We start from the raw sequence: 22,815 nt of genomic DNA, 5'->3' as shown, positions 1-22,815 counted from the left end.
TCCAATATTGAAGCTTTAAGTTTTAGCTGTGCCTTCCTCCCTTGATTCTTCCCATTGCAGTTCTCATAATTCTATCTGGTTGGCCTCTCTGCCTGAGGAGGTGGAAGAGCCAAGCAGTGGTTACCTACAATTTCTTAGTCATGTTAGAACTAGCAACATGCTGTCCATGTAGCCAGTGATATGGAAATAATGGAATCTGTTTGGTACCAGTTATTGTCACTGTCAGGTAGCTCCTAATAACCACTGCAAGTACCCCCAGTGCAGATACTACTTAAATGGAACTGTGAGGAAATAACAAAAATTCCCCTGCATCCAAAGGTCTTGACTGTCAGATAATTCACCATAGTTGTCTTAGTAGAGTAAAAGGGTAATTACACATTCTAAAAGTCTCTGTTTGTTCCAGATTTACATGTTGGAGAAACTGGCTGACTTTTCAGGAGTCAAATTCTCTGAGCACTTCGTGGTACCTTTTGCCTTTAATAGTGTCACTAAAACTTTAAAAGGGACATTATTGGAATAATTGAAGGGAGAATAATAAAGTTTAAGGTAGTGATAAGTAAGGTGCGATTACTGAGTATTTCCTTGTTTTAATTATGTGTGCTAGGCTAATGGTGAGGAAGTTATGAGGGATTCCAGTTACTCATTAATCTTAGTTAGTGAGCGTCATTGATCTTTACCCATGAAGAACTGTTGGTACTTTCTAGACTAGTGGAAGATAAATGATAAAGGAAAGGATTAAACAGTTTAAATGAAAGAAATGCAGTTAGCAGATAAGCACGTAGAAAAAAAATGATCCTTCTCACTAATAAACAAAGAAATACTCATATATTCGTAGTATTATTTGTACCAATTAAGTTATCAATTTTTAAAAAATTATGGCAGTACTTGTAAGATTGTAATGAAACTGGTATGTATATATTTATATATATATATATATATGCGTATATATACATATATACGCATACATATACATACGTATATACATATACATATATATGCTGTGTGTATATGTATATATGTGTGTATATGTATATTTAAAAATATTTTAGGGCAATAAAACGATATAAATCTTTTGAAAAGTACTTAATAACAGAAATCAAGAACCTATGCATTTTTTTTTTGGTAGGGAGTGTACATTCAAAGGAAATTGTCAAATAAGGAAAAGTGATATGAACATGTTCATTGCAACAATGTTTATAATGTCAAAACAATGGAAATAACCCAATATCCAACCACTAAAGCAAGTTTAAATAAATTATATCTTCATAGGAAATAGTATTATATAACAACAAAATAACAATTATGGAGACCCTATCAGAACTGCTTAAATTTTAATGTAAGCAGGGAAAATGCAGGATATATAGTTATATATATTCTGTGTATATATAAAACTATATGAAACACATGTGGGCATACAGAAAGTCATAGAGTGGAAAGTACACACAATTGGCCACAAGACAGGCTTTAGTTTTAATTCTGGCTCCATATTTGCAAGCTGTTGATTTCTGACAAGTTATTTATGTTCTATGTGTTTTGTTTTCTTATACATAAAATGGGGATATCATATCTATGTCACAGCCAACTGCAAGAATTAAATTAGATCGTTCTGTAAAGTCTGAAACAAGGTCATGGAATTATGGGTGAATTTTTTTCTCTTATTTTGATTGTCATCTTATAATGTTTTTGCAATAGAAAATATATTTGAATTTAATATTGATCACCAAAGTTATATTACACTCAGAAATATGCATCTTGTGTCACTGACTATATGGCTAACTGAAATGACCTAATTAATAAGTTTTATTTAATACCAAACATCTCAAAGTAAATACTGCTAAATCATATTAGTTTACTTACTTAACAAACCCTTATGTAGCTCTTATTACCATGAAACAGGTATTGTTCAAAACACCTCACTCACTGAATTATCATAAGAGCCCTATGAGGAAGGTACTACTATATGCTAGTCTTACAGATTAGAAGCTGACACACATAGAGCTTTAAGTAACTTGTTCAAGGTCCCATCGGGATATGTGGTAGAGCTAGATTTTGAACTCAGGCAGTCTGGCTGCATGGTCCGTCTCCTCAATGTTATGCTACTTTTCAACTGGTCAACCAAAACATGTCCACTGACCATGTGTGGTGCTGGCACTGTGAGGGATGCCAGAAAACAAAAGACACAATGCTTGACTTGAAGATCATTCTCTGGGGTTTAGCTACAGACCCCAAATTCCGCTCCCTCAACCTCAAATAAATGTCATCCATGTCACAACTAAATGCTATTCACAGGGAGCTACCTCGTCTCACCCCTAATGACCAAGTTATAAATTTAATCTGCAGTCTACAGATTGACCTTCTGTGATAATGTCAGTCAGTATTTTCAGAGTATATATTGAGAAATCCTAGAGCTGTGCGAAGGAGCGTAGTGCTCTGCAAACATTTGACTCGAGTTTCTCTTTATACATATATCTTTGTATACACACCTTCGTATACTGCTTGTATATGTAACTAATATTACAGCTAAAGTATTAAACTAATACTGCACATTAAAATCACGCACTGAAATATGTTTTATCTTACATGGTAACACATAGAAAACCCAGCATGAATTCCTCCTTGAGGATGGATTGTGATTGTGCATATCTCAGATGAAAATGTCCCTTTATCTCTTTCTAACTAAAGAGTACTCTGAGATTGCAAAGCAAATTCTTACAAACCTGAAAAATTGTTACCATTTGGGAAGTAGTACGAGTATGATATGATGGTTAAGAATAATAACTCTAGAATCACACAAATCTAGATGGCATTGCAAGCACGGGTATTTACCACATGACTTTGACTAAGTTTCTAAACCTTTCTGTTTAGGGTACAGTACATACTTCACAGGGTTGTAAAATATAAAAGATGTAAACATATAGACTTAGAAAAGTGCTCAATAAATACAAGTGCTCAATAAATGTTACATATCATTTTTATTGCAACCACTTATCTGTAAAATCAATCCTTTCTTGTTACCATGCAACCAAAACAAAATATGAATTAATTACATTAACTTAAGGTTGATATGCAACTAGAAATCCCATTTTTTAAGTTTTTGTGTTCATCCAATAGCTGAATTGTTAATGATTAATTGTACAAGTAAGTGTTACAAATTTGAACTAATACATTTATACTAGTTAAATACTATTCCCATTTGCAAATTCACTGTTTTTAAATTTTTGTTTTGAAAAAATATTCTGCATTAAAAAAATAATACACTGCATCATAATGAAATTTGTTTTGATGCTCTATGTTGTCTTATTCCAAGGGGGAGAAAAATTACCTTTTCCAAATATGTTTGTTTCTTTTATGTCTACCTGTCATTTAAAGCTTACTTTTGACTAATACATATTGAAATCAAATTATGTGAAAATAGTAGCCCCTTATCTGGTTGAATGTTGTATTTGGGGAATGATTCTACTTATCGCCAAAGTACAGTGATTTAATCTCTACCTATTTGTTTCAAGATTGGTTCTTTTCTTGACAACAGGACTGATGATCATGTTTGAAGACATTTTACATAAATGATCTATGTTTGTTTTTCTTTCTTTTCTGACAGTCATTCCCAACACAGCACTGCAACCCGCCAGCCTTCAGTGACTCTGCAACGGGCCATCTCACTGGAAGGGTAAGACAAGACTAATATGGAGCCTTCTCTAAACCAAACTGTGCAGCCTCATCATTTTGATCATAAAAAAAGGTTCTCCTTTCTTTCCTTCTCTCCTTCCCCTGTCCTCCCTTCTCTCTCTCTCAATCTCTCTCTCTCTCTCTCTCTCTCTCTCTCTCTCTCTCTCAGCAAATATCTATGAAACTTACGTTGTGTGCCAAACACTGTGCTATGTAGTAGATTTAACAAATCAAATAAGATTTCTTCTTTCCCTTCAGAGAGCTCATTGTCTAGTGGGAGTGACAGAAATAAGTACACATACTTGTATACAGCATAAGCATCACACAGGATATACATGTAAGGGATTAATGGAGGATTCGGGAAGGAAACCTGGCTGAGAATGGGTATCAGAGAGGGAGGGGGCAGGGGATCAGGATGCTTTCAGAGATGATATAACTCTTGAGCTGAGAACTGAAGCATCCGAAGACATTTGCCTGACAGATATCGGAAGGAAGAGGAATCTGACCGGAAGAAAGAGCATAGGCGTAAACATAACCATATGAGCAAGCACGTGCTGTGAAAGGCCATTGAGTAATTCAGGGCTGAGGCACAGGGTGTGTGAGGCAGTGGATATGAGAATGGAGATGTTGGCTGGGCAGGCTTATATGAGAGGACTTAGTATTTTGTATTTCTAAATTCCCCAATCAGATAAAAGCTGGAGAGGTTGGGCCAAAGGGGGTAATATTTCCCTCCACTTGCCTTATAATTGCAACTGGTTTAATTGAGAACTTTTAATTGGTTAATGTATAAAAAGTACATTATTTTATTTTTCTGATATCTATTACCAACTATACTTTGTTTAACCCTATTTCCCAATTAAGCTTTCTTAATGGCATTTCAAGTCAAACTTCTAACTTTATTATTTATTAGTCCTCTCCATTTTAAAATCTTATGTTTTATTCAGATCTTTGTCCCTCCTTCCAACATAATTAAGACTTGGGTGCCACCAAAAGATTCTGGAGTTGATAGAGGTGTGATCTGCAGTCTGTCTTTCTCATACCACCCTCTAGACCTTTCTTTCTCTTAGACTTCTCCTTTGGTTGTATTCGGCATAAATAAGGAAGTGGGAAATGGCATTTCCTTACCATTCTACTGTGGCTGTCTCCTTTCTGCTGCTTATCTCTAGTAATGTAGCCTGGGTTGGTAGAGAACCAAATACGCACTGATGCTATGAGACTCAAATAACTCCTTCAGCCATGTGGTACCCTGGGAGACTCAACTCTCTCTTCCCACACACTCTTAGTGTTAGCACTCTGTAGTCCCCTGATGTGCTCACCACTTTGCCCAAGCTGCAACAACCCTTCACAAGCTCAGAGTCCCTTCTCATCTGTCCTCAGAAGCTTCGCATGTCAGGCTTGCAGGCATGAGCAGCAGCGTCTTTCGTTCCTGTGCCTCCGGGGGAACTTCCCAGGGATAGTCCTTACCTCCTCTCTCCCTGGCTGACCTTCCCCTCTTCTCTCCGTCGGGTTCTTTTCCAACCTCAGGAGCAACAGGGCAAGTCAGCACACTCCATGGCCAAGTGGACATCCACCTGAGAGGGAGGTATTAGTCTTTCCTTCATGGAACACCATAAATTTCATAAATACTTTTCATGGAGTGCCCTTCCTTCAGCTAAGGAAACCCCTTGAATGTCCCCAAATTCATGGAAAGGTAAGTGAAAGGAATATGACCTCTCCATGAGCACAGCACTCCCCCCAAAAGGATACTTCCTTTTCCTGCTAGTTCTCTTCTCTTTTGGATGATAAAGAACATCAAACCACTTTAGTTCCTCTAGTAACAAAGAAAACAAATAAATAATAACAACAACAAAACAGAGAGATAGAGGTGGTAAGCTAAATATGAACTTAGCTCTGGAGAATTAAGTAGCTTATTTCTCAATAGGACACTATCTCCATTGTAACCTTTGTTCTAGTCCATTCAAAAAAAAAAAGATACAATTCTCAATCAATACATCATAGCATTTTGTTCTGTAATATACAAGGTGGTCTAGATCATGGATCCAAGCTGACTTACCAAATTTAAATCCACACTCAGGAACTCAGTAGCTGTGTGATAGCAAGTTACTTGGTTTCTTTGTGTCTCGGTTTCCTCATCTGTAAAATGGTGATACTAATAATATTTCTCAGCAGGGTTGTTTTTTTTCAAGAATGAAATTCATATATATTATTTTTTATAAAAGTAGTGACATTATATATGTGTTTGTTACAGTAGTTGTTGCTGTTCTTATACAAAATGTATACTTAATTTATCAGGCAGGAGAATTTCTCATTTATATTAAGAAAGGATTTGTTAAAACAGTCAAGGACTGGTGTCTTCACTATACTTTGGAGAGCCATATTCCTGTACTCACGGGTAATAATCATTTTGAAAGCAATCCAAACATTGTTTGAGTCTGCTTCATTGCCTTGTTAATATTTATATAAAAATATTTCAATTACCAAGATTATATTTAAATGCTTATTAAACACACCAAAGAATAATCTAAGCCTTTTCTACATATCAACTTATCTTCGGCTCCAAAACAAAGAACGGAGGACCAGAATAAGAAATGCTGTTTAATTTCAGATGTGTATACGTATCTTAGAATGTTCAAGACAAAGAGACCACTTAAACACACAAGAGGAAATAGTCTATCCAGCCTGTGGACATTCTCCAATTGAACTTGAGAATGAATGTTCATGAGTCAGCACGTGCATTACAAGTCGGTGCAGCCTTGCAACCGCACTCTCCATACCACTCCCCTCAGTTTCCTCTTTCAGGAAAGTGCCTACTTTAGAAAAACTTCCACAAAACTCAGTTGCTGGGCACATCCTCCGAAGGACTGTGAACAGTTTTGAATTCTGCATGTTACACCAGATATGTGGAAAGAGCCAAGGAAAGGACATCCAGAGTTAACAAAGGGATGGACAGCATTCTATTAAGAAAACATTGACAGGGTTAGGATTCTATATTGACAGTGAAGGGAGCTTCATCATGTGCTCAATGAGATCATATTCAAAACGTGCAGATTGTTGGAAGTAAATATAGTACAAATTCATGGATATTCCTTCAAGGGGAGAGAAAAGAAACTAACATTTATTGAGTGCTTATAGATGGCAGGCTAGATCGATCGATCGATCGATCGATCGATCGATCTATCTATCTATCTATCCACCTATCCATCCATCTATCCATCCAGCCAACGAGCCATACATCTATTAATCTATCTGATTTTATTTCCAAAATAGTTTTATGAAACAGACCTCCTGTTTTCTAAATTTTGATTCACAAAGAGATTAAATAATTTCCCAGACCACTTGCACAGAAAGTAGTACATCTTGTGTTTGAAATCAAATTTGACTTCACTATACAGCTCCATCCCCTATAATGTGGCATGAAAAGGCTTTATTGAGCTTGTCATGACATTCATAAACCACATTCATGCTGAGTTAGACATAGTGAAGAACTTCCCAGGGTAAAAAATGATAAAGAACTACAACTGACTCTAAGCCTAGAAGTCATTAAACAGACTTAATAACCCATCGTTTGGGATGGCTCTGAAGGTCCACTTGCGTGCTAAGTGTCTGAGGTGTGGTTTGTGGTAGAGGTGAAGGTGTGGGGGCTGAGCTTCCATTGGTCTCTACCTCACCTTTCTTCTTCCTTATGAAGATCTCTGTTGGCTGAGGAGTTGTCATTCCATATTTTGGTCATTAGCAGTAAGACTTCCTCCATTTATACTATATAATGGCATTTCCTTCTAAAGCTATTTCCAAACCTTTTCTTTCTTCTTATTCACAAAAGTGTATTAGCAGTTTGCCAGTAAGCATTCTTTAAGCATTTTGCATTGGTTTCCAGTTGGATGAAATGACCTCTGTGATAAACACAATCAGTAATTCTAATTCATTGTTAAATTGAAGCCCAAAATGCGAAGGCCTTAACCTGGCTTCAAAACACGAGAGTGACTCCTTCTCTAAAAAACAAAACAAAACAAAAGTATGACCAGCTGTGTCCATTGTTTCAACTGATATGAAGCAGTTTGCCTCTAGTGAATAATGCACTAAGAAAAATATTCTGTTCCCTACAATCATGAAAGAAAACTGACTCTAGAATCAAAGAACTGATTTTGAATTCTGGTTCTCTGCCATCTGTTGTTACTGCAGCATTCCCCTCTAAGCATGGGTTTTCTCCTCAGCCAAAAGGGAGAATAGCATAGGACTCACCAACTTTCTGTAAAAGTAGCAGGTGCATATTAGAACCTGAGTGAGTACTAGTTAAATGTATACTTAGTCCAAGTGTTCTGAGAAAACAAACAAAAATTGTATTTTTATAACCTAGATTAGTTTGAAGATCCACTTTGAACACTTGTTAAATACACACATTTGTATTTATTTATGTAAAACAGTTCTGGATGTAAAATAAAATATTTGAAGTAGAAATAATTTTGCATTCCTCAAATATTTAGAAGGGAATACTTCAGTAATTCTCTACAAAGCCCAGGACACTAAAGTCCGTGCTATAGGTGTGCAGCTGGCCATAAGATAGGAGATAATGTGACATACAACCATTGTCACCGAATGCATAGTGCGAAAGTTGTTTTTCACTTTGCATATGCCAATGGGTCTTTAACAGGTTTTCCATTAAGGTGTTAGACTATTGAGTATAGGAAGGCAATCAGCTGAAATTGGAAATTTTATTATTTCCAAACGCTCCTTCCTAATGCTTTTGTGAAAAGCAACTACATCAGATATTTTTTTTTAATGAATGTACTTTAAAAGGCCCCGTGTTCATGTTTTTCACCTAAGTTGCTATTTGCTTGACATAAAATAAGTAGAAATCTTTCAGATTTCCAGTTAATTTGATCCAGGGAGACAACAGAACTGTCTAATTGAGCGTCTGCCTAATGTTACTGCTGTTTGTTTGTTTTTTAAATCGATAATCTGAATCATCTATAACTATACCAGACATAGCAAGGCAGAATAATATCCCCATTAACACTGAGCTCCTTGCTTCAGGTTCAAGGTGACAGGTGTGGCCCACGCCTTAATCTCCTTTTTCTCCTGACACCCCATTAAAAAGGAGCTAATAAAATTAAAAAAAGGGACAATCCCATAAACTATCCTCAAGGAAACAGAGGTAATTCTGGGAACAAAATAGAAATGGGAGGGGACATCCAAAATCAAAAGACTTCATCACACTCCTGGATTACAGGAAGCAGGTGGAAAGTACAGGTTGATGAAACAGAACAAAGGAGTTCTCGCCTTCGATCCTCTGCAGGGGCAGGGCCATGAGCCATATGACTCCAGGGGGACTTTGCACGTTGTAGTCTATCTGAATGTCATCTCCTAGCGCTGTGTTTCCAGGGAGGTCACCTGCAAAAAGGCCCGCCACACTGCAGCAGCCTCGTAAGGAGGAGCCTCCGGCTCAGAAGGAAGCGGATCTGCCGAGCAGAACCCAGGAAACTCAGAGACTTCAGAATAGTGACAACAGATGGAATTGAGAGCAGAATCTGAGAATAGGACTGCAGAGGCCCCCACTCAGGATACACACCCCTGCATACAGAACCGCTGCCAGCCACGTACTGACGAGTACTTAGCTACCAAGCAGGAAATGAAGGCTCTTCTCTAATGAAATGCAATTTCTTCTGAGGAACCCAGGAAAGCTAGTTTGCGTGTTGCCCACGCAGCAAAGCCCTTCACAGTGTGTCAGTCACAGGGACAGTTTCAGGTGTGCTCACCTCACCTGCAGCCTTTCAGTGCTCTTATCTACAACATCCCCTGCAGCATTTCTACTACTTCATTCTTAAATATGAGCAGATAGCCACGGGTCAGCAAAGATTTTAACAAAACCCACGAAATGACAGAAATAAGATTAAAACACATTATTCACAGAAAAAAGGCAAAAATGATTCTCAAGGAAACAGAGGTAATTCTGGAAACAAAATAGAAATTAAAGAAATACTCTAGTAAAAGCTTATTATTAGCAACATGGAAGTAACCACTAGACTTAAAACTGAAATGGTTAAAAATCATTGACTCTGGGAAGCCAGGTAGGATTCTTACAGGAGATGACACAAATTCAATTTTGAGGAATGTATTTGGTAGAAGGCAGAGGTTAAAAAAATAAATAAATAAATGAAAAAGGAAAGAAAAGAGAATCATGTGCAAAAATCTAGAAGGAGTTGGCTTGCACTGCAAAAACTAACAAGTGTATTTAGCTACTCAAACAGCTTTTTTTCATCCAGGAGAATGTATACACTTTGTTTTACCTTAGAAGATCATTTTAGCAACAACACAAAGGCTGAAATTTCTATTAACTAGCATTTTCACATCAATGAAATAACTTCCCTGGAAGGTGTTGACCACCCCTTATGAGTAGCACTTAAGAAACTAGATGGCCATGTTCAAGGATAGTATAGAGGGAATTATTTAAGGGACGGATGAATTGTCTAATTAATTCTAACCAAAAATCTCTCCCAAATCCAGTAGTCTGTGAGTATCCAAAGGAGAACCAAAAAGTCGTCCTGTCTACAAACAAATGCATCAAAGAGAACCCATTCTGTCAGGTTAACTTTTCTATGGTGATATAATTTGTCATTCTTTCTTGGTGGGACAGGCCTGTCTCTATAGGCATAGCCATGAAACTCTGTTTGGCACAGAGACCCCTTTCCACACTCTAAGACTGATCCAGGCTCTTGAGACCATGGCACTGTTGGGGCCAGGGAGCCTCTGGTGTTCCCATATTGGGCCTGAACAGGTGTTCTTTCCACAGAACATTCTGGAAACAGGACCCCAACTGGAACCATTGGCTCTCGTATTCTCTACCCAATTCCTCTTGCCTTGATGAGAGAAGCTTTTTTACAGCTAACATGTATCCTGGGATGGTGCTGACTTAAAAATACTTAGTCTTCTTAGTATAAGTGCTTAGATATTTGGTTCCAAAATACAGTCACTATCAAAACTGGAAGCATTATTGACCCCGAGTATCAAGAGACCTAGGTTCAAATCTGTCACCTCCTGTGTAATTTTTTTTTTTTTATAGCAAATCTCAGTTACCTCATATACAAAGTTAGGAAGCTGAGTTAAATGAAGTGTCTTAGATTTCTTCCAACTCTAACATTTTATAGGTTTGTCAGTTTTAAAGATTTAAAAGCTTGGCTTCTGGACTAAATAGGAACATCTCCAGACATGGAGCCCAGGGACCACTGGGACCTAGACAGCTGGCCCTCAGGAGCAGCTCGTTGGCGTGTCATCGCTAACCACACACTAGCAGACCCAACCATCTTTCTGGATTTGTAATCCGTGTGAATGCTCAACTTCCTCCAACACACTTCTTTACCCTGCCCCTCAAAAGCAGTGCTCAGCAGTGTTTCCCAGAGTAACTGAGGGGGCCTGGAATATTGAGAAATACACCGAAGTACTCCCAGACTTGGAAAAGAAGTTTTATTCAGGTTGTTAGTTGCTGGGGTCACTGGTCAAAAGTCTGAGCCTTAGTTAACCACTGAAAAAATTACTAGTTTCAGGTGTACAAAAAAATGTAATAGACATTTACACCCCTCACAAAGTGATCTACTACCCCAATCTACTACCCCTCTGACGTTGTATACAGCTGTTACAATGCCATTGACTATATTCCCTATGCTGTACTCCATATCCTGTGACTATATATATGTTAAATCATAGTTGACAATCAATATTATTCAGCTTCAGCTTCAGGTGTACAGCGCAGTGGTCAGGCATCTACACAGCCCATGAAGTGGTCTCCTTAACAGGACAAGTACCCATCTGACACCCTACAAAATCTTTAAAACATTATTGATTATATTCCCCCAACTGTCAATATCCCCATGACAATATTGTGGCTACCAATTTGTGCTTTCTAATCCCTCACCTTCTCCCTTATTCCCACCTCCCTCCCATCTAGCAACCTTCAGTTTTTTCTCTACGTATATCTCTGAGACTATTTCTGTTTAGTTTGCTCATTTATTCTGTTCTTCAGATTCCACATATAAGTGAGATCATATGGTATTTGTCTTTCTCCATCTGACTTATTTCACTTAGTATAATGTTCTCTAGGTCCATCCAGATTATTGCAAATGGTAAGATTTCATTCTTCTTTATGGCCGAGTAATACTCCATTGTATAAATGTACCACAGTTCTTAATCCAGTCGTCGACCAGTGGACATTTCGGTTGTTTCCATGTCTTAGCTGTTGTGAATAGCACTGCAATAAACATAGGGGTGCATATAATTTTTCGAATTAGTGTTTTGGATTTCTCTGGATAGATACCTAAGAGTGGAATTACTGTGTCATAGGTAGTTCCATTTCCAGTTTTATGAGATACTTACATACTGATTTCCATAGGGGCTGCACCAATCTGCAATCCCACCAACAGTGCACCAGGGTTCCCTTTTCTCCACATCCTCGCCAGCACTTGTTGTTTGTTGACTTATTGATGATAGCCATTCTGACTGGAGAGAGGTGGTATCTCCTTGTGGTTTTTATTTGCATTTCTCTAATGATTAATGAGGTTGAGCATTTTTTCATATGTCTGCTGGCCATCTGTATGTCCTCTTTAGAAAAATGTCTGTTCATATCCTCTGCCCACTTTTTTAATTGGATTGTTTATTTTTTGTGTGTTAAGTTGAATGAGTTCTTATAAATTTTGGATATTAATTCCTTATCAGATGTGTCATTGACAAATATCTTCTCCCATTCAGTAGGATGCCTTTTAGTTTTATTGATGGTTCCCTTGCTGTGAAAAAACATTTTAGTTTGATGTAATCCGTGTTTACTTTTTATTTTATTTCTTGCTCGATGGGATATATCAGTAAAAACATTACTAAGGGTAATGTCTGCAAATTTACATCCTATATTTTCTTCTAGGAGTTTTATCGTTTTGGATCTTACATTCAAGTCTTTAATCCATTTTGAATTTATTCTCATATATGGCATAAGGAGGTGATCCAGCTTCATTTTTGTGTATGTATCTGTACAGTTTTCCCAGTACCATTTATTTAATAGACTGTCTTTACTCCATGGCAAATTCTTGCTTCTATTGTCATAGATTAAATGACCACATAGGTATGGATTTATTTCTGGGCTCTCTGTTCTGTTCCATTGATCTATGTGTCTGTTTTTATGCCAGTTCCATGATGTTTTGATTACTATAGTGTTGTAGTATGATTTGATGTCAGGTATTGTGACACCTCCCACTTTGTTCTTATTTCTCAAGATTGCGGTGGCTATTCGTTAACCACAGAAACTTAAGTGACTTCTCCGAAACAGAGGGACAAGCTGGGTTAAATGGAAAGGATTTTTGTGTATCTTTAGAATATATTAAAATAATATATGTATAGTTGTCATCCTCTTCTTTATTTCGCTTTCCTGCCAGCTGAACGGTTTATTTAGGGAGAATAGAGGAAAATTAAGGAGACAAGCAACTAGATGATTTTTAGAAATGCTTGAAAGAAATTAAATCTTCCTCCACCCTCTATCCCCCCAAAAAAAACATATTTGCTTGTGATTTATAGTCCAATAAAGATAAACCAGCCTCTCGTGTAGCTCTGGGTGAGAATCCCAGAGACCTAGGTTCAAATCTGTCACCTCCTACTGTGCTGAAGCATCCTAGCTGCTTGGAAGAACTAAGAGTGGTTACAAAACCCTCCTCCATCCTGGGAAGGGGAGACAGACCTTCAGAGCTTAAACCTCAGGGGACTCATAGGAATGATCAGAGCAGCAGATAACCCCAGTTCTGTTTCCCCCAGTTTACCATCATGTATTTGCTTTCCATTTCTCCTTGTGTTCCTGCAGTCTACACCTCTGCTTCTGGTTGAGCTGTCAGCTCATTTTTCTTAGCTTCATTTCTACTGGTCTACTGCTTCCTTTTTCTATTTCCTTATTCTATAAGACATCATTTCCCAGGCCTTGTAATCTTTCTTCCTTACATGTGTAGAGCTGAAAATATAAAAGATGTCATTACAGCAAACTTTAAAGATTGCCCAAAATTTATCAGTGTTCAAAAAAAAATGCTGAGGCTGCAGAGAGTTAGGGAATATTTAAGGGCTATCACACATGGGATTCTAATTCTCTCTCAGGGCCTGGATTTCTCACGCCATCTGCTGTTGAAGTAATGTCCAGTTTCTTGTATAGGACAGACAGAAGTTTTCAAATTTGGAATTTCGAGTAAAATAGCGAAAAAGATTTGGTGAGATGGCATTGAGAATCTAGGTTTATGTTTTTCTAGGTGAAAGACTTTTATAAACTTCTATCATTATTAGTCCACAAAAGAAAGGATTATTTAAATAGTAGAAAGTAGGAAAGACATAAAAATAAAGAATAGAGAGCACTCCATCATGACAGCAAGTAATTCAGAGACACAGACAGTAAAGTTCACACAGGATATTTTCTGTATTCAAATGCTAAAAATATAACATTCATTATTGCGTATTTAATAGTAGCTGATATTTTGTAAGTGCTTTATATGGATCTCATTTGGTTCTGATGACAATTATTATTGCTGTATATGGGCATATTATCCCACTTTGTACATGAGGACACTGAGGTTTAGAGAAGTGCCTCAGGTCACACAGCCAATAAGTGGTAAAACTGGGACTTCAACTGTGACATTTCAAAATCACCACCTTCTCCTGCCTTCTCAGCATTATATGTGTTTTGTTATTACAGGTTGGTCAACATGGAGGGCACAGTAAGACATGGAAATATAATGTGGAGCTCAATATGATTTCTGAGAGATTTGGGAGGTTTTTGTCCCTATAAAGTCATTGTGAAAAATCCAGTTTCATGTAAGAATGTTAGTTAATAAAAGTAGAATGGCCACCTAATATGATTTCACTAACTTTCAAACGTGCCGAATTAAAAGACGGGGAAGAATAAAACTTCCGCACCGTTGGCATCTGTTCTACCCTGCGGGAATAGGAGGAAACCCGGAAGGGACAGGTCAGGAGTCTGATTATCCAGAGCTGCTGGGCTCCCCTGTAAGGTGGCCTTGCACACTGAGGCTGCTCAATGTCACGCAGCTGGAATTTATCTTTGAGGGATACAGCAGATTTCACTAGGGAATTTTGTTTAGGGCTTTTTTTAATATAAATACTCCTTATTTTCTGTGCGCAATTCAATGCCAACATACGTAATTACTTATCATCACCTTGCATAACTTCCCTAAAAATCTTTTATATTTTAATAAATTGGTTTAATACAGGACCCAAAGTAAATTGTGAGTAAACTTCCTCCTTACTATTATATAACTAAACATACAACAAACAGCATTCTGCAGAATATTCAACTAGAAAGTCGCCCCTCTCAGTGAACACTCATAATTATTAATACTAATGATAATACTGTTACCCATGAGGTCGACTGAGATGACATTGAAGAGCTAGTTAATAAAGTGAATGATCCAAGCAGAAATATCACAAGCATTTAGTCATAAATCGAGGCCAGTAAAAATGGATACAGGAAACATCGTCCCATCACAGGGTTTAGTTACCTGAACTGTCAGAAAGATTATCAATTACACACCACCTAATTGTAGTCCTCGCACCTACCTCCTTTACACGTTTGTACCATTATCCCTCTTTGAATACTGCCCTTTTTCTAGTCTCTTTCTAGTACGAGGGCTGCCCTTGCTGACTTCAGCCCCTTCATGATCAATCAATAACTTCAGCTGGAAATATGATGATTAGTCAGCCCCCCACCCTAATGCAGACCCTAACCCTGCCCTCAGTCTGGTACGAAGAAGCAGACATTAATCAAATAATCACACAAACAAATGTAAATCTCTGACTGTGCCAAATTCTGTGAAAAGGTGGCCTGTGCTTCCCTGAGAGCTTATAATGCAGAATCTGACCTTGTGAAGGTCAGAGAGATCAGGGAAATCTCCGAACAATGAGTAGGGTTAACTAGGCAACGAGAAAGGGCCGTCATCAATGGTTGCACAAGCAAGGATTACAAATCTGTCTGAGTGTATTTCTGAGCTGAGCACACACACTACAACAACATGAATTAAGTAGCGCTTGGCATTTAAACATTTATAATGAGGCGGCTTACTCATGGTTGACTCTCTGTCCTCTGGAAAGGCCATCTGATGGAGACTTCCAGTTGCTTATCAGAACTGTGTGGTCTCTGCATAGATGTGATTTTCTAAATCCCATCTCTAGAAAGCTCTGCTGTTCCATATGTTTATTGTTTGATGTGTTTGTTTGGTTGTTCTCTGCCTCTGAGGCAGAACTCTGAGATCCTCCCTTGCCACTGCTGCTTCCTTCTTCCCCCTTCTCTCCCAACTCCTTTCCCTGGCCCCTCTTATTTTCTCTTTTTCTTCTCTCCTCCCCTCTCTCCATAAACTTGCTCCTTCTCCTTCTGCTTTTTTACTCTATATTCTCCATTCATTTCCTTTTTTATTCTTCTACTTTTTTGCTGTTCGCCCTGAAGATGTTAGCCTTACGTTTGTATAGTGCATTACGATTTACAAAGGCATCACATAGACATTATTCCATGTGATGCCAGTGACAATTTTGTAAGGGAACTTGGGTAAGAATCATTTATCTTGTTTACAGATCTGTTAGAAGGTTAACTGGCTTCCCAAGATCATGTCTCTAAGGAGGGGAGGAGCCTCGTGCAACCCTGATGCCTGTCTCCCAACGCCATACTCTCATCAGCAGGCCATCCTGCCTCAGCAGAAACGTAGAAGACATTCCACACACGTCTTTCAGTCTGATTGACTGAGGAGTTCTTTCTCTCTCCTATCTTTGTTACTGGCAAAAAATGAGTCTAGACAGAAGTTGTGGTCAGAGGGTTTTCTTGTTGCTCATCCATCAGATGACAAGAAACAGCCTTATTCTCATCTGATGAATATTTACTGGACATTGCATTTGACCTTGAGCTGAACCCTTTATAAGGAATGATTTTTATTTTTACCTTCCTTGGCTGTGACTTGGGAGGTGGTATGGCTGTGGAGAGCAGGGAATCATGAGGATTGCTTTGGGTCAGCCTTCATTAGATTATTCATCTTGATACATCCATCTTTATATGTCTAAACTGAATCTGGTGTTTTTCTCTGCATATATTGCTAATCCCTCAGAGACCTTCAAATTCCATTAGGATTTCTGTTTACTTCCTTCTCCTGGCCAATTATAAGAGAGTTTAAAAAAAGAGCACATCCATATCTGATGCCACAGGCCAGATGTCCCTCTATTACCAGAAAGCAGCCAGTGGTCTTTATCCTTTATTTAATCTCTCTGCTGATTTCCAGTCCTGGTAAATGTTTACGCCACGGAAATATGCTTTTAAGATGTCAGTCAGCAACTTTTACTGACTGATGGATGACAGTTGGTAGATGTGCCTGCTTGTCACATGGAAAATTAGACTATTCAAGGGGAATTGTGGAGGACACAAGCTCCATCATTCATTCACTCACTCGGTCATTGATTTGATTGATTATTAAGCTCTTATTCATCCTTTCATTCAACTAAGCATTTTCTGAATATCCAGTACATGCCAAGCACTCAGGTGAGATGTTTGAGAAAATCAAGAAGAAAAAAGTCCAAGTCCTGCCTTTGAGACGCAGAGTATAGTAAGGGTGACAGAATGTTGAAAATTGCGATAGTGCACCAATCTCATGTCTATGTAATATCAGAACAAAAGAACAAGCAGCTGCTTTGGGGGAAACTAGTAGCACTATTCAGATGTAGTTTCAGTGATTTTTATCAAGCGACTACCAAACTCGAAGGGAAAGAGCACCCTCTTCAGACAAGAAGGTCCCTGCTCATGAGGGCTGGTTCCAAGAGTAGGGAAATGTCCTTCTCAGCACAGGTCTCGAAGAGTATGGAAGCATAGAAGACAGCCGTGCTTTCTTTGTTTTTTTTCCATATTTATAAAAATCTCAGTCAACTCCACACCAAAAAAACAAACAATCCAATTTAAAAATGGGCAGACGACGTGAAGAGACATTTTTCTGAAGAGGACATACAGATGGCCAACAGACATATGAAAAAATGCTCAACCTCACTAATCATTAGAGAAATGCAAATAAAAACCACAATGAGATACCACCTCCCTACAGTCAGAATGGCTGTCATCAATAAATCAACGAGCTGTGCTTTTCACAGCGCTTTTCACAGCCTACTCAGTTTGCAAATGGAGAATTCGCCTGTGGTCAAGCATCAATTATGCACTTTGATAGGAAATTGCACTTCCATTGTCAATGTTGCAAGATATTAAAATGTGTAAACATCTCTCCCCTTATGATGCCTTTTTTGTACTCTTGAAATCCTCGCTTATCTTCAAGTCCCTCTCCTTGGTATAGCAGCCTGGTATAATTTAGAGAAAATGGCCTTTGGATTTATTTCTACCTTCATTTAACTACTGCTCTTACTAACTTTATCACCATGAGCTGTTACTGAACCCCTCTGATCCTGTGTTTCTTTTATCTATAAAATAGGAATTGATATCTATTTCATAAGATTGTTTTAAGAATTTCGTTTTTCAAGATATGTAAATATTCTAACACAATGCTTAACAAACACTCGGCACTCAGTAGGGGTTAGTTCTCTTTCTCTTCACACTCCCTATATCCCATCTGCTCCTTTTCCTTCTGTTGTTTTAGAACCTCTTTCCTCTTCCCCCATACCAAAAATCAATTGATAATTCTCCATTCATCATTCATTTAACAAACATTTCCTGTGAACCTCTCATGTGCCTTCAAGGAGATGCAGTCAGTGGTGTAAAAGACAGAGCACAGCACACCATAGAGAAACAAAGGAAGACGTGAGAGTACACTCCACTTGGAAAGAGACACCAAGAGTCCAAACACCCTTCTGGATGCAAAGAAATGCATTTCTTAATGACAGACATTCAGAAAGAGTAGCATACGTGCAAAGTATGTTTTGGGGCAGTGTTTCCTCACGCCACTTCCTTACTTCATAGATCACAGGATTAAGTCCAGAGCCCATGCATCTGTACGCTCTCTTACACACATGCACACACGTGTGCTCCTTGTTTAGTACTTAATAAGACTTTCCCCTGCTCGCTACAAAACTCCTAACGGTAGTTCCTAGGTCTTTTCCATTGTATGATGATGAAGCAATCTCCTAAGCAACCTATGTTTAACGAATAATGATTTCTTAAAGTTCCTTCTCCGACTATGACTCGAGGAATAGGGGCTTCCTTTTCACCGAGTGACCGATACTCTCCAATATCAATCATTTTTATACTAGTAGACATAAGCCAAGTGATCGTCACTCTTTTTCTCTCTCCATAGTTGTACAAAGCAGTGGAAGCAGCAGAGGCTTTTGTGGGCAATCAGGGGTCAGGATCAACCACTTTTAACTGGTTGATCTTGGACAAGAAACTTAACCTTTTCACACCTCAGTTCTCTCATCTTCAAATGAGGAAAAGAATACCTAACTCATAGCGCTATGTCATAGGATTGAATGGCCTTTACTCTTAATAAATATTGGTGGTTATGAATAAAATTAAAGCTCCTCTCACTAACCAAAACATAAATTCGCATTGTGTTGAGGTAAGAAAAAGACAAAGGCTGGTGATCGTGGTTTCATCCCCTCTTACCAATTTCATTGTGTAATTCATGGCATACTTAATTGGGTTGAATGTGCTACAGGTTACAATGCAATAAGAGGACTAGATCACTAGAGCACTGTGTGTGTGTGTGTGTGTGTGTGTGTGTCCAAATATATCTGTGCTAACAAGAGATTTGGGCACAAGGGAAAACTAAACACTACATCAATACCATTAACCCTCAGCATGGAAGAGAGCCACAGCTCTCAAAGGTCAAGCCTTGTTTAGATAGTGCTTTTGCAGAGGAGATATCATTATCATGACCTGGCCTTGCACGTCAGCAAAACACACGTCTCTATGGGGAGCTGCCTTACAGTGTTCTCCTAGTTTTAACTTTGGGGACATTCTCAATTTGAGGGGAAAAAAGGGGGGGTTAACATGAGAATTAAAGTTGCCAAATATCTAACGTATTATAATGTCCAACAATCTAGTTCCCATAGGGGGAGACTATCTGAGGCTAGAGATAGGCAAGAGATTTTTCAAGGCCAAGGTCAGGACCAGAACTCAGGCTCCTAATTTCCTAGCTAAGGTCTCCTCTCTTTCCAGAGGAAAATGAGAATGACAAGAGTCTTTATTCCTCCTGTTATTCTTTTTTCACCTCCTCATGCCTTATCTGCTTTTATCCTCTGAGACTTAGATGAGGTACACTTGCCCTTCTAGGAATGTGTCATTTTCATGCTAAGAGGTAAGGATTGTGACTTAAGTGACACATTCAAGCACCAAGAAACCCAGATGAAAATGATTGTGGCACTATTGTGAGTCATACACAAGGTGCATCAGGTAAGCAACAGTGATACTCTACTGTAGGTGTGGACATACTGGGATGAAGGAGACAGATTCATTTAGACCTTTAATTGGTGGTTATTTTTGTTTCTTTGGACTGGGCTTCTTTTGCCAGGAGAGGGAACGATAATGCGGAAAAAAGACTGTTTTTAGGGGAAAGATGGTGGGATGCGATGTGAATTTTCAGAAAGCATCTTGCCCTGTATGACTCTGATGCTGTGACATACCCTGAAGCCATTTCTTTTCTGACAACAAGAACTCCTTCTATGTAACCTTCAATAGCTAGTCAGGCTTGGCAAGAATCCTATGTTGGTCTTATATAGAACAGAATTCACATTCAGCAAATGGGCACCTGGGGTGTTTTTGGTGTCTCATCTCCACTCGTCCCAGACCAAATCCTCTCATCCCTTAGCCACCCTCCTTTGTTTTTGGTTCCCAGTGTTGCAATCTTCCTTTTATCAAAACTGATCTTTAGGGTCAACTGAGATACAGATGTCTGTTATGTTTACATTTCCCAGTCATTCACTGAGCATGTTTTTGTGCCAGGTACTGGAGACACAACAGTAGAGAAAGGAAAGTTCATACTTCGTAAGCACTTTTCAGATGTCATATATTAACTCACAAGTGAATATGTCACTCAAGAATCTCAGAGTCCAGTGGAAAAGGCAAGCATGCAAATAAATTATTATCATGGTAGAAGGCTGGCTTGTACTTGCCAATTTACTCTTCTGCTATACCACACTCTATTGTAAACCCCTGGGAGGCAGAAACTGTCTGTTTTATAGTTATAGCCCCAGCCCCAGTGGAGCCCTCCCGATATATAGTGGATTCTCAATGGGTACTTGTTAAATGGATAAAGTATGATGATTAGGAGAGTCCATATATGAGTCTGTGGCCATAAAATCCTACAGGAGCTCGTGTTAGAGAGAGCTGAGAAGAACAAATGTTCAAAGAATCATGAACAAAAACAGGCAGCTTCCCAAGCAGACAAAAGGGAAGAAGCTATCTAGCTGCAGACAGAGGGGACTGTACAGGCAGGGAAAGAGTCAAGTATTTGAGGAAAAGCTTGCAGTCCAGAGAAAATCAAGGAGTTTTGATATGATCAGAATCTAGGGTATTTTTTAAGGTGCAGCAAGAGGTGAGGTTGCACGTTTGTTCAAGGAAGAAAATGTTAATTCTTTTAAAAGCACTTTGTGTTAACGTCAGTGTCCAAAGCTGGCTTTCAGATTTCACCATGAGTGAAGGACCTAGTTAATGAATAACTTTAAGAATTCCATGCCTCAGAAGGTTTTGAACCAACTTCTACTTCGAAGGGCAGGTGTCTGGGCAGGAGAAAGTAGGTCAGTGAAAGAAAGAAAATTTCTCAATTGAAAACACTAGGATGTGAAGCAATGATCTTACACTTCATTTCCTGATGTGGAAAAAAAAGAAGGAAAAAGGAATCAGAAAATCCATCAGGGCTCAATTAATTGTTATGTGAAGCTTTCCCTGGAATTAGCAGAAAATAGAGCTTATCGGAGGAAAAGCTGCAGTGACATTTATTTGTACAAGCCAACAGCTGCAATACCCAGAGAGATGAGAACAGCTGAATGTTTCTTTTAAAGGAAGACTTTGTAAGTTTTCATCTACAGCTAAAGGTTAGTGAGGTGTTCCTATTTCCTTATATATAATTTTTGAAAATGAATTTCACAAATGGTAATTAATGATGTGTTCATGTTAGTGCTTTGTCATTTTTTCTATAGTAATTCATATAGCTGTATCTTCAATGTGCAGAAACTTCTGAAATTCACTTAATGAGGCTTATGGGAAGTTTTGTCATCTGAGTACCAATACCAAGGTCAATGCCGAGGCACCTGGTGATAGCTACCGTTTGCAATTATCATTAGGCTTTTACTTCAGATCCATTTTGTAAAGTGACAGCAGTCGGCAATATCGGATCAGCCTTAGTGACCACCCCTCCCTTTCCTCGATAATCAGGTTATGCTCACAGCAGTCTGTACGTTGGCTAACGTAGTCCCTCTCTGAGTGCATTAGCTTCCTTGGGCTGCCACAACAAATTATCCCAAACTGGGCCATTGAAACAACAGAAATGTATTGTATCACAATTCTGAAGGCTAGAAGTTTGACATCCAGGTGTTGGCAGGGTCATGCTCCCTTTGAAATCTGTTAGGGAGTCCTGCCTTGCCTCTTCCTCACTTTTGGTGGTTTGCTGGCAATCTTGGGTGTTTCTTGGCTTGCAGCTCACACGTAACTCCTATCTCTGCCTCCATATTTACATGATATTCTCCCTGTGTGTGTCTGTGTCTACACATGGCTGTCTTCTTGTCAGAAGACCTGTCCGACTGAATAAGGGGCCCATCCTCCTCTAGTATGACCTCATCTTAGCCAGTACATCTACAAGGACCTAACTGCCAACGAAGGTCGTATTCTGAGGTGCTGGCAGTTAGCACCTCAGACTTCCACGTATCTTTTGGGGGTGTGGTGACACAGTTGAACTCCTAACACAGAATATACACCTCTCAGCGGCAGAGACTGTGTCTTGTGTAGCTTTGTTTGTCCGTGGCCCAGCCAGTGTGTAGCCCAATACATTTTTGTTCATTGAATGCACAAATACTCTGCTCTGTTCTCCTGTGCACTGAATCTCTGTTTATATCTTCTTGATCTGGTCTCTGCTTCCAAGTCTCCACCGCAGCCCTCCTGGAATCCCACATTCCAGTCAGGATAATACATAGTTGTCTCCAAATACCACGTATTCT

General features: G+C 38.7%; 1 protein-coding gene across 22 annotated transcripts in view; it reads left to right on the top strand.

The window, feature by feature from the left end:
* The window catches only part of DLG2 (discs large MAGUK scaffold protein 2), a 1,874,701-nt gene that overhangs the window by 1,491,117 nt on the left and 360,769 nt on the right, over window positions 1-22,815 (top strand). For 21 of the 22 annotated variants that reach the window (XM_033121658.1, XM_033121661.1, XM_033121660.1 and 18 more), the window contains one exon: window positions 3,599-3,667. In XM_033121658.1, coding sequence (XP_032977549.1) covers window positions 3,599-3,667 — 69 coding nt within the window. Of the gene's footprint in view, window positions 1-3,598; window positions 3,668-21,371; window positions 21,697-22,815 lie in introns of those variants that run through there. The other variant, XM_033121681.1, reaches the window with a different exon arrangement.

Source organism: Rhinolophus ferrumequinum, chromosome 11 (genome assembly GCF_004115265.2).
Source record: "Rhinolophus ferrumequinum isolate MPI-CBG mRhiFer1 chromosome 11, mRhiFer1_v1.p, whole genome shotgun sequence".
Classification (NCBI taxonomy): Eukaryota; Metazoa; Chordata; class Mammalia; order Chiroptera; family Rhinolophidae; genus Rhinolophus; species Rhinolophus ferrumequinum.
This window is presented reverse-complemented; position numbering and strand designations above follow the sequence as displayed.